A 15,769-nucleotide genomic window follows, 5' to 3' on the forward strand; every position below is an offset into this window, starting at 1 on the left:
CCTTTACAGAACCTTTAGGGAACGTTCAGAGAAGGTTAGCTGAAGGTTAAAAAAAGAACCTTAAGAGAACCTTTAGGGAACGTTCCCTAAAGGTTCTTTAAAAGTTCAACAAAAACAACTTTAAGAGAACATTCCAGGAAGGTTACCTGAAGGTTGCAAAATATTTTACCTTTAGGGAACGTTCTGGGAAGGTTCCCTAAAGGTATTACCTTCAGAGAACCTTTAGGGAACGTTCCCCCCTAAAGGTTCTTTAAAAGTTCAACAAACAACTTTAGAGAACGTTCCAGGAAGGTTAGCTGAAGGTTGCAAAATATTTTACCTTTAGGGAACGTTCTGGGAAGGTTCCCTAAAGGTATTACCTTCAGAGAACCTTTAGGGAACATTCCCTAAAGGGTATGTGTTTGCTGGGTTCAAGGTTCTACAAAACTAACCTTCACAGAACCTTTAGGGAACGTTCAGAGAAGGTTAGCTGAAGGTAAAAAAAAAAAAAAAACCTTAAGAGAACCTTTAGGGAACGTTACCTGGAGGTTATTTCAAGGTTCTACAAAACTAACCTTTACAGAACCTTTAGGGAACGTTCAGAGAAGGTTAGCTGAAGGTAAACAAAAAAAAATGCGATTAAAGGCCTACAGGCAGGTCATGTAGGCTATTGTTAGCTAATATAGAGGCCATGTTTCAAAGTCGTTTTAAAAGCATTATTAGGCTAATTGTGCTTATGCGGTTGCTAAAAGGTGTGCATTTAATTATAGTGGAACTAGTGATTAGTTAAATGCAAATATAGGCAAAAGACTGCAACGTTGGAATTGGGTTAATATAATACATCCATTGTTGGGATCATTAAGGAGGGTCAGACTCAGCTGTCACCCCAACTCTCGTTCTCGCGGTATTACCTTCAAGGTTTATTGACAAGGTAATTAGCCAGATGGGACCCCTGTAGTAGTCAGGCAGAAGAGGCACCACGGCTTTCAGTCTTTTCTCGTGTGACCCTACGGAGCGACCAGTGTGAACAATCAGTCGTTGCATTCAACAACACCGAGCCTGCTAAAGGTAGGTTTTCCTATTACAGTAATTGTTGCAGAATCTGTTTCCTGCATGGCACGATTCATCGATCCCTGCGATGCTGGGAATCCCGTTCATTGCGAATGAACCAGTCTGATATTGTGTGCATACATTGCACCAGCAATAAAGCGCAGGTAGATACTATGAGTTTTATAGATGCAATTTCTGTCTTTCGGGACAATGGGGAGTCTTTCAAGGCCACACGATTTGAATCAGTAAATCTAGTCGTAGAACATTTGGTGCGATGTAAGTCAAATGTACAACCGCCAGGTGATGCTGTAGGTCAGTCATTCTGCTGAGCTGTTCGGCTTGGTCGCATATCACCAGCTCACCAAGCACGTTAACTCTTTATTTCAGCTTAATTAAATCGATACACATTGATTTTAAGGGGGCTTCCATTTCCCTTTGAGTGTGGGGGTGTAGGGTTTCTCTTGAAAAAGACGGCCCATCTACTTCTTGTAATATCCCGACATGGACTGCATTTTTATATCGCTTTTCGCGTTAAAAGTTAAAATGTTGCCAATAGATAGAAAAAGTTGTTAGAGTTTGACATGCTGAAAAAACAAAACGTTTATAGAATCAATGTTGGTCAGCATTTTGATTTTTTTGGTTTACGAATAATTAGATTGTAAGATTAAAAACTAACTAAAGTTAATTAATTTATTCCAATTTCTACCATTTTTAACTTCTCATTTATCCTATTTATAATCCCAGGCTTCATGAGTAAATACATCAGTATTTTTATTTTTTTAATGCATTTGCCATTAGGGCCTTATAGCCCTGATCAGCACCATGGACAGCGCACACAGAAACAACAGGCGTAACTGGTGATGTTGCACATTGGATGTTTTTTTTTTATGTTGGCTACTTGTTTTTGAGGCAACAATAGTCTTTTTCACTTGTCATTTATATTGTATTCTAAATGTGCCATCACTTCCATCACAGCTTTGTAACAAATGATAATTTGGCTCTTTACTATAGCTGAATTAATGACTCCTAATACTGGTAATATGTGATCCAGTCAAGTGGGTAATTAGCATAACTCTGTGTAATTGGTGACTGGTATTCCTCTAGAATACAAATTTAGGAAACAATGCCACTACCTCTTATTATTCTGAATATATTATGCAAATTAGGAAAAGATCATCTTATCTTTAACAAGTGATGTGTGTTGACAGAACATTGCTGGACCTAAACAGCTGCCAAATAGAACATACACGTGCAGAGACAGAAGAAAAAAAGTCGGAGACAGACTTACAAGTCAAGGTCAAGAAAAGATAAATGTGAGGGGTCAGAAAAGGAAAAACATTGACTCATGACCATGATTGCATAGTATTGAGTACAATAGAATCATGACAGAACAATGGCACCCATCAGGGATGAAGCACAACATAAATAACTTAAACAAATGGGAACCTTCTTCAAGAAGGTACCTAATTTACAAATAACTTTAAACGTATCTGACTGTTATAACAAATTAGGTTAAACATAGATGGACTATTTTTGTTTTCTTGTGAAATATAGTTATCTCTGTTATGTCTTCAAGCGTGTAGAAATCCTTCAAAATAAAATCACGTTTTAGTTGACCTGCTGTTAAGAATCAAGAGATATCCGGTTTCTTTTGGATTTGCTTTGTGGGGTACTCTAGCTGCCCCTTTTCCCAAAAATGTAATGAGTCATGGTCACAGGCAAACTGAAATAAACAAGCCTGAAGATAATGTCTCAGCCAGCCTCCTTCATCGCTAACCAGCCTGCACTGCATCAGACGGCCAGCCTGCCCCCCATTGGCTCGCCCCATACCATGAGATACTGTTGTGTGTCATGACCGAGAAAACGTCACACTGCCTGTGATTTTCCCTGCTGCTTCCAGTTTTACACACAGCAATGATGGTAAATGAACTCGCCCTGGCTTTCCTTAAAAGGAAGAGCAAAGCAGCGTTCAATCAAAAAGTCAATTATTTGCTACAGGGCAAGTATATGTCACATTCCCCTGAGTTATAACACTGCAGTGGCTGCAGAAGGTATGTTGTCTTGGCTGTGGATGCAAAATAGTAACCTGAAAAACAATAATATGACAATTATGGTTTTGTGAGGAAACAATCACAATATAAAAAAAAAAATTATATACTGTATATTGAAATAAAGTTCAAAGCTGCCCATTACTTGTGCTCAAGCAGTGCATTCATTTCTCATCACTGGATATTGATTAAAGGAACAGTTCAATGCAAAATGAAAAAAAAAAACATATTTTTCCTTTTTCCTGTAGTGCTATTCACCCATCTAGATTGTTTTGGTGTGATTTGCCCAGTGTTGGAGATATCGTCCGTAGAGAGGTCTGCCTTCTCTCCAAAATAATGGAACAAAAAATACATTTGAAAAAGTCACAGCGATGTCTCTTCCCAGAAATCATGACCCGGTTACTCAAGATAATCCACAGACCTGCAGGTTCATTTAGGAATTATTTTCTTTCTACCAAACTACACCCGCCAACCGAATCACCGCCCAAAAAGGAAGCGTACTCATGAACGAGTGGCTCGTCCTTCTTGGCTGAGCTCTAACTGTAGGTAACCAATATTTATATTATAGTTTAGCTGAGCGTTAGGCAGTCCCTCCAGAAAAACGCAATTATGCGATCGCATAATTCAATGCATAATCAGCCAAAGTCCGCATATTTATGCGGGGGCCGCATTTTTTCAAATACGCCCCACTTTCGCCGCATAAATTGACGATTTCCGCGCAGAATATGCGGGGCTTGCATGATTTCATAATCCCCGCAGTTTCGTTGCAAAAAAGTCACATATATTTTAGCAGAAAGTTGAAAAATGTTGCGTTTACTTCACACAAGCAGCCATTTTCCCCTGTTGCCATGGGAATGTTATGAAGTGACGTAATTACGCGACGTGAACATCATCGAAAAGTAGGGTGTTGGGGGAATCACTTTTTTTCTCTTTTTCATCAAACCGCAGTTTTTGCAAGTTCCCGCAATTTCATCGCATAAAATTGCATAAATATCCCGCATATTCCATCGCATTTTTTAAGAAAACGTGCCACATAATCAAGGATTTTTGCCCGCAACAATCACAAAGGAAGGACTGGTTAGGAGGACGCCATTAACGTTTACATCTCGCTCTGTCACAAGACATCCATAAGTACGCTTTCTTCTGCCCAGTGATACGGTTAACCGGTGTAGTTCAATAAAAATAAAATATTTCCTACGCAAAACTGCTCACAACCGGGTCTGTGGATTATCTAGTATCATTATATTAGAGAGAAGGCAGACATCTCTATGACCGATATCTCCAACACTGGGCAACTCACACCAAAACAAACTAGATTGATAAATAGCACTACAGTTAAGAGGAAAAATATGTATTATAAATATGTATTTTGGGGTAAACTGTCCCTTTAATGATTACATAAATTAGAGAAATTGTATCTCTTTATTATTATAAAAGTTCAATCAGTTGACATAACACTAAAGTAAAAACATTTATAGACATAGGATTATGGAAATTGATATGCTTTCAAATGACGGTAACATTATGACCATATAATGAACAAAATGATTCCAGCTTATGGTTACTTTATCACATAAGATTTACTTTCAATGTCTGTACATGGTATATCACATAATTAGATGAATACGTCACATGAATTGAGAGAATCCATAAATGTAATTCTTGATTTTACACATTTTGGTCGTCTCATACTCACCGCCAAGTGCACTAGCTGTTGTAATGAATCTCCTTTGTCAACCCTGCGGGGTCACACATTTTTTTTATTGTTAGGTTTCACATTTGTGCGTTTTAGAAAATATCTGTTTAGTTCTTCTGCTTTCTTGTCCCGCACCCTGAGAGAAAAAGTTCATTAACATGGACTACTTCCCCACAACAGATCTAATGAGATACAAACTGATCTCCCTGCAGCCAAAAGAAAAGACCCTCAAAACAACAACCTAAAAAATGGTCTGCATAATTATTAACACTTCCCCTGTAACAGCTGGTGATCCTCTACACTCAAGGGCATTTGGGAAGTGTATTTAATCCAATGATAATTTTGAGCATGGTTTACTCATATTATCACTTTAATTGCTACGTGTGCTGTACAATTAGGCCGTCACCAATTACATGGCTGTAGTTTACTAGCCTGTCTAAGCCTTTGGTTCCCTGTAATAGATGCCCTTTATCAATGCATACAAGTGAAACCATCAAGACATACACTAATGGATCTTTCAATGACATAATGAATTAATTATATGTATTGAAGTAGAGTGGTGCAGGATAATGCTGAGCCATGCTGTACACGTATGTATGTATGTATATATAGCGGAGAGAAATGGAAGCTCTAACATAGAGTAGGGATAGTAGGTGATGTTGCCAATGAAGGTGTGTGTTAGTGTGTGTGTGAGTGCATCCACATGTGGGTCCATCCATTAGAATGCAGAGTGCGTCCTCCAGTGTGAGTCACCCCCTCACAAACTCCCCTCCCCTTCCTCCTCCCCACCCATCCACCCACCTCAACCACCAGCAGCATCTAACTGCAGTCACCTCCTAATATTACGCCTCTGACTTCACACCGACCAACTGAGGATTCTGTTTCTACGGCAACACGCTCCAGACTCCTCCTTCGGCTCGTCCCCAGCTCCCCTCCCCTCCCTTCGTTCCTCCACCCCCGCTTCCCGGCACAAAACCATGTGACTTTCAGGAAGGTTTCTCCAACCTCCCCTTTATTGTTATTAACCCTCTCCTGACCGGACCGCTGCCAGAGGCTCTCCACAGCAGGCTGTCTGGCTGGCTGCTCGCCTCTCAGAGGTTTCAAAGGGAAATCAGACGCATCGCTAATCTCCCTGGAAGATCAAAGCAGTGCTTGATCTAAATGTTGGATTTGCATATTTTAGAGTACCCAGAATGAGTCAATATGGGTCTTCACTTGTCTGGGACACATCTTGTAACTTTCAACAAGAGAGTAAAAAGCAGCAATACTCAATATTTTCATATTAACAATGGTTCATAACAGGGATGTCACGAGAACCGATACTTGCGATACCTTTCGGTTCTAAAATGACAAAACACCAACGATGCCCTTTTTTTTTTTAAGCACCGTAAGCACCTTGAGCGCCGATGTTAGCAGCATAGGTCCTGCGCCTCTTCTGGAACTGATGGGGGCAGTATACGCTTCAGAGTGTTCCTGTCGATACATTCAGAAGTAGGAGGTCATGAATAAACTGAAGTCACGCTATTCTACTTCCAGTCCATGGGACATATCTTTAGTAGATAGTCAACGGAGATAGATAGACTAAAAAACAGCATGTTCGCTGCAAACTCACGGTCCTCTCTTTCCGATTCACAGCCCCCCTCTCTTGGCTTAAAATAACTCACCGTTGTCGGCTACGTACGCTGAACAGGCTACACGTTGTAAACAGCCTGGTCCTCCGGTAACGTTTGCTAGCAGTTAGCAGGGTTAGCATGGCGCCGTTAGCCAGGACCAGTCGGGATCACTTTACTGGCTGTGTCTCAATTGTTTTTGCGAGTAACCAACTTGGGTACTCTATAATTCAATGCCCATCCCTTCTAGCCGTGATGAATTAGCCTGAAGCTAATGCTTACCTGAGGAAATTAGCCAACTGGTCGTTCTTTTGGGCTCTAAGCTGTCTCCATCTTTCAAATACATCTCCAATATTTACCCGGGGTTTGTTACGTCTCTGGTCACGCAACTGTTAGAAACACTGTTTTGTTTTGTTGTTGTTTTTGCACAGTACCTTTTCAAAAGATGTCTGGAATGTGTCTGGGGACACCAGTTGTTGCACTATGACCATTAATTGCACTTTATGTTGTTCTTTGCTGTTTTGTATGTCTTGTTATGACATTTTGATATTTTTGAAATATTTTCATGTTCATGTTTCAAGTTCAAGTACATGGAATCTTAGAAAATCCTTTTTTTTGTTTTTACCGTGGTATCAAAATTGGCATTGAGAATCATGTTATTTTACTGGTATTGGCACAGACTTCTGACTTTTGGCATTTGTATGTGAAAGGGTCTTGCTCGTTGTGATAAATCCACAACTCTGAAGTTTTCCTCAGCTCTACAGAGTTTTATATCGACTTTCAGTTTTTCTATATCTGCCCTTCAAAAAATTGAGTATTGTAAAAGTTAACGTTATTGAACTCATCATATTGTTTATGCAATTTTTGATAACTGAGTTAGAAATTGTTTCTTTTGATTTGCACACTGTGTAAGCCTATATCATGGGTATGATTCAAGCTGTTTTAAACATGTCAGATTTAATATCCCCATCTGTCAGTGCTGTTGGTGTTTTCAATTGCACACCTTCTGAAAGAAGATGGCATGATTTGAAGCGGTTCACTGTTTTTGCAACGAGGCTCATTTGTAGAAAGGAGCCAATTGTATGCATATTACCTAATTTAAATACCTGCACATGGCACAGAAGCACAGAGTCGCTATTTGCTTGGCAGCACAGGTGAGGGGTGAATTTTACCCTTTGCGGGTGCTTTGAAAATTACACGGTTTATTTTTGTCTTATTTGTGCAGGTTTACCGGCCGCAAAAGCAGTGCAATGCTTTTCTGAATTTGCCCCGCACTGTACTCTACCTGCTCTGCATCAAACAGCAGACGGACACAGTTAGCGACTCGCTGGTGAACCTAGTAGAGCAGCCCGTGAGCCAGATATTTCCTCACCAGTTGGTTGAGACCAAAACCTGTGCTGAAATGAGAGTGAATATTTGACTTAGATGAATCAGGTGGCGAGAATTACCACTCTTTTAAATGCTAATATTGTTCCATGCTTACTGGAATTGGATACTGATGTTCTTTTCAACTTCAAAGCTAATAATATTTCAGTGTTGTTTTCATAGCTTGTTTTCACAAATTTTGAGATATTGTAAATGTGCACACACAGTATATGACTAAAGATGCACACATTTGTTTTATCCAACAAGTTTTCGGTCAGTTTTCTATAATGACGTCTTCTTTCCGATCCTGAGTATGTGGTGCTGTAATGCAGTCAAGGTTAAAGGATGAAAGGCGTCAAACATCCTTCATAGAGTTTTTAAACGGAAAGAGGGACCTTGGCATCCGACGGTGATCTCACCTGATCGTTACCTCATTGGCTCAACTGTTTCCTCAGCATCCTGTTGGGAGATATGTTGGTTGTATATGTGTGTGCACACGCCTGAACACGCGCGTGTGTGTGTGAATGAATGAACTTTATGAATGAAAACTCTTCTTCCTGAGCTGCAGACAGGAGGTGAGATCATCTTGTTGAAATGGAGAATCCCCCCGCCCACCAACCCCCTTTACCCACCCACCAATACTGGTTGGCGCCAATCTTAATGAATCCCATCAGTGGGCGAAACGTAAAGTAGAGGCAACCTGATTGATGACAACACCGTCCAATATCAGCTTCCACCGACTCACAGAAAGGGATCACTCCATTGTGTATATTCACACAGAGACATACATTAGCACACACAAATATAGACACACACTTAGCTGCCTTGTTTCATCAGAAATCTGAAAGACTTTCTCTGGTATTCTGCTGTTGTTTTTCAGTCAATATGATTTTGGAGCAGAGTGTTAATTATCTTAGCTTCTTTTGTTCACGTTCTCTTTAGGAACAGAGTTGAGTGGAATTGATGATTGGCCACCTATTGAGCAGTGTGTGAGTCAAAGTGACAATGAGTAACACAAGGGGCTCTCGATGAGGATCCATAAATAGGCTCTCCAGAGAGCCAGAAGCTGCCCTCCCCCTCATTCCCTGCACCCAACCAATCACACACACATACACACACCTCTACCTTCCCCCTTAACCGGACGGGGACAATCTGTGACCATTTGGCACCGGGCCTTTCACAACATACAGTACACTCACAGTCAAAGGCATGTGAACACACATGCACACACATGGCATTCCTCTTGACATCCTTCACTGCTGGCTTCTGTTAATTCCCTCCCACAGATTATGAGGCATGTTGCCAAACAATGCAGCATTTTACATCAGCCATTCGATGGGATACCACCAAGTGTTGTACAGTCATTCCTTCAGTAGTCCGATTGAAGCTTTGCGTTCTAATTGAGCACATTTTCTCTTAAATTACAAGAAGGTCTTGTAGCTCCTTCTGAATCCACTGTGTAGTCTTTGAAATCAACGGGAGTCCCACTGAATATATATATTTTTAAAAGCTGTCACATTTTGTAGATTTGAAGTTTTTATTTGATAATGAGTGATACCCCTGCAGCATTCATTCTGTGCTTGTTTCTGCTGGAGTAACCACAACAGAAGCAGAAGCTGTGTTGGTGGACATCAGAAGCAGCTGCATGGACCCTCAGAGGACTGAACATCCCTGATGAGGAGCCATCCTGCAACTACAAGCACCAATAAATAAATCATGAAGAAAGTTTTAAGAAAAAGATAAAAATAGAACAGAGGGTGTGCTCCAGTCAGACCGCCTTAAGACAGAATTCTAGATATGCATGGCATAAAATAGCAAGAATGATTAAAGCCGCTGATTTTTTTGCCCACTATTTCTATTTCATGTGATATTTATATTTCATATTAAAACCAACGTTAAACATTCATAAACCACATTTTTGGCAGGAGTTCCTTGAATATTAAAATACAAGTATCAGGTCCTCTGTCAAAAATTATTTTAGTAATGCAATAATTCTCTGACAGTGTCTACTGAGATGGTTGTTAGAGTATGCTTTAAAAAAAGAAAAGGTAGTTAAACATTTAATTACTTTCATAAAACAGGCCCATTATTACTTTGCTGTTGTTCTCTGTTTCCCCTTGTTGGCTATGAAATTGTAGAGTTATAATAAACCTCTTGTTTTGGGGCTTCTGTATCTCTCCACCACAGAGAGAAACATGATACAAAGTACTCAGACAATCTTATTTTGCTATGGCAAGTCTTGTGCAGGCAGAAGGCAGAGTGACTCAAAAGATGAATAAATGAAAAGAGAAGCAATCTATTTTTCTAACTGTATTTTCAGTAGAGATGTCAAACTCAGCCAGTGCAATGATATTTTTTTCATCAGGATTTCATAAAGCTAAGCAGAGAGAAGAAGAAAAGGCGGAGGTTTTGAATACTTGTGTATTGTGCAGGTTTGTCAGTCTCACATGGTTGGTCTGTGTGTACTAGTCAGGGTTTCCCCCGCTGCAGCGCGATGAGGTCATCGTTAGGGTTTAAGCCCAACACGAACTTAATCTGGGAGATAAGGGCTGGATTTGGATTTAGCTCTCAAAAAGGGTCATGTAGCTACAACCATCTACTGTCACAGTAAATACACAGCTCAGACATGGGATCCCCAGCTGTTCCACAAACTCACATCTTCCTGTGTCAGCCAAATAGTTTGACTCTTGGAAGATTCTCCGGTGTCTTACACTGATTTCATCATGATCTCCCAGTTGGCCTGTAGAGTTACACTGGCATCCACAGGACTTCTCTGACTTATTGTGAGAGCTGTGTGATTGTCCCATTTTCTTTTGTATTGTAGCCTACATACTTAAAGCTCCATATGATGATTTAGTTTCCATTTCCTGTGAAATGGCTCAAAAAAAAACTGTAATATTCAAAAATTGGAATGGTTGTTCAGTTTTGATGTATTTGAAAGCACACATTGTGTCTTAAAAGCTGGTAAAAGAAAGGCAAAAACATGTTTCATTAGTATTTATTCAGATATCTCTACACACTAAAAGCTTTTGTCAGTGATTTATGAATTTTGTTGTAGACATTAATGTCATAAAATGTGATTGTGATTTCTTTATTTGAGGACTTTAAGTAGGCGAGTTTTGTTTAAAAAATATATAGGCAGCATTCTGAATTTCATTTATATGACTTTGTGGGGTGCATGTGTATGCATAGTTTTATGCATGACACAATAATAAAAATCTCAGTCATGCATGTATGATGGCAGGAATACCAGGCCTTGGAAATAACACCCTGAATAATAATTTAATCAGGAAACCTTGAAAATGAGATCCTGGTGGTATTTTCGAACACAAAATAAGATTTGTGATGAAAGATGACAGTTGTTTAAATGAGTGTAATATTTGATTTCATTCAGGTTAATTAAAGTCGCTAAGGGAAACAAATCACGCTTGGGGAAAGTCCCATTTAGGTCCTGTGCTGTCCCACTCTCTCTATCTCAGAGAAATGGGTCAGTAGAGATTGGAGAGGAAGGGTAGGCTACAAATAAAAAAACGATCTGCCGTCCTTCCTTCATGTCCCCACTGTGGCAGACGGGGTAGTGCTCACAGATTATGCACCAATTACACTTGATACAGACGGCGTTAATGGGGTTTGAAGGGATTTACATGGCGCTGTCCAGTCAAATGCTGCATGCTTTGGGGATGACATCATTTTGATCACCTCACACACCGACTGACCCCCTACCTCCCTGCCTCTAGAGTAGCCTCACTCGCTCATAAAGCCGTTTACCTGCGGTTGTCCCGTGTCTCACCGGACTGAGCTCGTCACGGCACATTTCTCCTCTGATAGGACACCGACGCTGCTTCCCTCCCACCCTCCTCTCCGTGTTTACTATATGTGAGATAGGCCGTATAAATCCCTGAGTGTGCGCAGATCGCATCCTCAGAGAATGGAAAAGGAGGAGGGAGGAGGTGTAGGAACAGGAAAAACAAGCGAACCAAGGGAGCGTAGCTGTGTCTACTGCTCACTGGGATAAGCGCACGAGAAGACGCAGACTTCCAGTCAGGGCGGAGAAACATCCGAGAGGAGGAGGAGTGAGCGTGGATGCTGACTATACCGACAAACCCATAAAGGAAGAATTATTAGATGGTTGTTATTAGAATCAATCTTAAACTATAAAGTGGAATAAGCTTTTGCAGTCACCAGCGATGGACGTCAGCTGTCAGCACTGAGGTAGGAAACGTTTTACATTCAGGACGTCGGCGTGATAAGAAGGTATTTATAGCCTACAAGAAGAAGGCAGGGCGTCTGTAGCTGATTTCATTCCTAAATTACGCATCCTGTCCTTTATTGTTGATTTAGTTAAACTGCAGTAGTGTTTTTGACTGTAAGTTCAGTGGTGAAACCGGGATCTTAACCGCAGCAGGAGGTGCGAGGAGAAGCGATGATGCGCGCAAGAAACCCCTCCGACACATCCACAATGCACTAGGCTGTGACGGACCGTAGCCTGCTCCCGCAGCAGATACCTCGAAATAAATCAAGTGAGAGCCGGAGCAGGACTATTAGCAGGCAGGATCAGTCGGATGTGAATGATTATTCCAGATTTCAGACACCAGATGTGTCTCAGTTGTTTGCAGAAAATTATAATGATGGTTGTGGTTTGGTTGATGCGTCCTCCAGGCTGTGTCTGTCTTGTTTTGGACTATGATTTCTCTCCTCCTATTTTTATGAATTATAGATGGGTTTTATTACATACAGCTATACTGTGTCACGGCTGATGGCTCATACATCAGATGCCAGGCACATTACTTTTTGTGAGACTAATTGTCACAGCAGGGTGGTCGATATAATAGTCTTAATAGCATGTTAATACATTTAGGCTTAGTAATTTGACTCAAATTGACCTTCAAACTGACATAGGATATGGATAGCAAATGAAAGCTATTCTTCACAATGACTAGATGATAACTTGGAAACTGATCCAGCTCCATGTTTGAGATTTTTTTTTGTAAAGAAAACACGTTTGTTTCGTCTTATATGTTGTAGCTACAACAACACAACGATGCAGGTACTGTGAAGGGTTTCGATTTGTATCATTATTTTACAAAGAAGGTAAAACCTGTCACCTCTTATAGCCATGCTTGTCAGAGATATAGGAGGAGTGGATCACTTAAAAAGGCCCTGACAAGAAATAATGCATTTTCATTCTCCGCTGAGAGTGTATATGCTGCTGTCCTTGGAGAAATGACAAGCTTTGAAGAGGCTTGCAGAGTTCTCGTTATTATACAGCCATCATTTGATCTCATCCATTTTAATACACCAGTGATGTTGCTCCAGCTGTGACACCATTGTCTGTAAAGCATTTGGTTTGTCACATACTAAGCCAAAAGTAATACTGTACGTAATATTCTGTAAGATGCAAGGAAATTACTTAATTGAGGTACTGCGATGCTTTAGCACCTATAAGGTTGCCAAGTTAGCTTTAGAGAGGGGGTCTGAATATTTGCTGTACACCTCATCAAACGTAGTGCTGAACTGAGGCTTTCTCTGATTAATGGTCCAGACAGGCTGGTCTTTTGTCCTCTATCCACATGTCCTGAATCATGTTTCACATTCTAGTAGCCTATTGATTTCATTTCTTCAGATAGCCGACATCATGACTCATAAGTTAATGTCATTGCTCTGACCACTATGCACATGCAGTGACAACCACTCTTATCTTCACCTAGGCTATATTAATTTGACAAATAAACAATTATTTTAATTTGGATTTGATTTATAACAATTTTCCTCTTCTTTTTCTCTCTTTCTCTCGCACTATGCTTGGTCTTGTCCATGCTCCCAGTTCTCTACTTGTTCTGATGACCAGAGGCCCTCATGGCGCTTATTCATGAACCTCGTGTCCCCTCTCCTTCTCTCTCCGGCTTCAACTCACCCCTCTCTGATCCTCCATCCTTTCGCCGCCTCGATGACGAAACACCCTGCACCCCAGAAATGGACCTTACCCCTACCCAGTGTGTCCTTCGCAATGTCCTCTCCATAGACACCGGAGGTGCTGTCGAGCCCGGGGGTGGAGGAGGAGAAGAGCAGACTGCTGGGCACAACCAGACACCAGGCGAGGAACAACAGGAGCACTTTGCCAACAGTATCCTGAAGCTCCACGAGCATGATAGGAGTCCAGGAAGGACAGAGGGAGAGGGGCAGGAGATGGAGAGCAGTGCAGTCAGGAGCCAGGTGGATGACGCCAGGCTACAGTGCCAGTCTACCGGAGGGGGAGGAGGGTTTCTGGAGGGGTTGTTTGGGTGTCTGCGGCCTGTCTGGACTATGATTGGCAAGGCTTACTCCACAGAGCACAAACACGGCCTTGATGGTAAGTTTACACACACACATCTACACACACTGGCATTAATGGTTGCTAATAGTTTTCCAATAAAAGCAAGCATCAGCTCCCACTTAATTCCAGTCTAAAGCTTTGATATGCTAATTACATGATTGTATCTCCCAGTTTAATTACATTAAACAGTTGGTAGAAAAATGACTCCCACAAAGGCCATGTTGTAAACAAACACTTCTGTTGACGTGAAAGAGCTGCAGCCAGAGAGAGACTCTATCAAAGCTGCAAAGGGCTTATTTTCCCCTGATATTTTCCCCCATCCCTTTGCTTGCTTGTGCCCACCCCACCTCTCCCCACTACCACCCCATAATGAAACTAGCTCCCTGTGACGCTGTGTTGTTTATGTCTGCAGCCACTACAATAGCGCAGAGTTCCCCTGGGACTCCTCTGCCAAATCTGCTCCATGAATTATGCATGGCCACTCTCTGACCCAGCGCCTCTCATCTCTATTAACGCAAACCTGACACACACACATATGTGAGCCCAAGGATGACTGCATGCACACATAAACACATCCACAAATAAAAACACCTAATATCAAGCACTGCCACGAACACATAAAGTACGTAAAGATGCCAAAAACAAACTTGATAGAATAAATACAGCATCGCACATCAGGCTTGAAGGTGGCAGATATTTATGTCTTCTTGTCTTTATAGCCTTCTGATATTTTATCACACGTTTGACTTCCACACTTCCCCTCCGCTCCCCTCCTCCTTTCATCTATCATTGTCTCCTTTCCTCTCCTTTTCACCCGGTGCTGTTATCACTCCCAGCCCATCTGCACCTCGCTGCTCCCCTCCTTCGTGCAGCATCACAGGGAGTCACACACACTGATGAGAGCAAAACGGATAATATGAAAGTGACATAAATAGGGGTAGTGCAACTGAATGCCTGCCTACCATATCACAATGCTCTATTCTTAAGCTTTGATTGGAAGATACAATGTAGCACAATAGAAAGCAGGAAAATCGTCTGTCCTTTATTTAAGGTTGAGAAGGACTGTGTGGTGCTTGGAAATTTTCTCCTTTTTTCAGATCAAATAAAACAGACCTGACAATATTCTGGTGGATCAGATGTGGCCTTATGTCTTTACTGTGGGACATTTAAGGGACTTATTAGAGACTGAGTCTTCAATCTATCACCATAGAGCATGAATCATTTATATCACCCTTATTAACATGATAAATGTGTCTGTAAATCGTCTTTCTGCGAGTCAGGAACAGCAGCAAAGCAGGCTGTATATTTTCTCTATATTAACAGTCTGTCTTCGGCCACATGGACCCCTTCCGACCCGTGGGGAATCCCCCTCCCTTCTTTTCTCTTTACACAAACAGAACTACCACAGCCACCACTACCGTCACTACCCCTCCACCTCCCCATTCACCATACACCCCTACCCCCTTTCTGAGCATTGGACCCCTGCTCCACGTCAGCCACACAATGGCACTAAGCAGGATTTAGGAGGCTGAGGAAGAATTAACCCACAGGAGATTAGAGCTCCCTGTCTGCCTGCACACCCTGAGTCTTAGGTTAAGATGAGGTTCAACAACCGAAAAATATATCAACTTGAGCTCTGCGTTGACTGTAAGAGCCAGGGCTTACAACAGGTTTTACTGTGACAGGTCTAACCTATTCTTCTGTGCTG

General features: G+C 41.4%; 1 protein-coding gene across 2 annotated transcripts in view; it reads left to right on the forward strand.

The window, feature by feature from the left end:
• Window positions 1-921: 921 nt before the first annotated feature.
• The window catches only part of LOC120557368 (mitogen-activated protein kinase kinase kinase 12-like), a 31,384-nt gene continuing 16,536 nt past the window's right edge, over window positions 922-15,769 (forward strand). Inside the window, exons 1-2 of one of the 2 annotated variants that reach the window (XM_039797631.1) lie at window positions 922-1,047; window positions 13,573-14,097. In XM_039797631.1, coding sequence (XP_039653565.1) covers window positions 13,605-14,097 — 493 coding nt within the window. In that variant the 5' untranslated portion in view covers window positions 922-1,047; window positions 13,573-13,604. Of the gene's footprint in view, window positions 1,048-11,509; window positions 11,961-13,572; window positions 14,098-15,769 lie in introns of those variants that run through there. The other variant, XM_039797630.1, reaches the window with a different exon arrangement.

Source organism: Perca fluviatilis, chromosome 4 (assembly GCF_010015445.1).
Source record: "Perca fluviatilis chromosome 4, GENO_Pfluv_1.0, whole genome shotgun sequence".
NCBI lineage: Eukaryota > Metazoa > Chordata > Actinopteri > Perciformes > Percidae > Perca > Perca fluviatilis.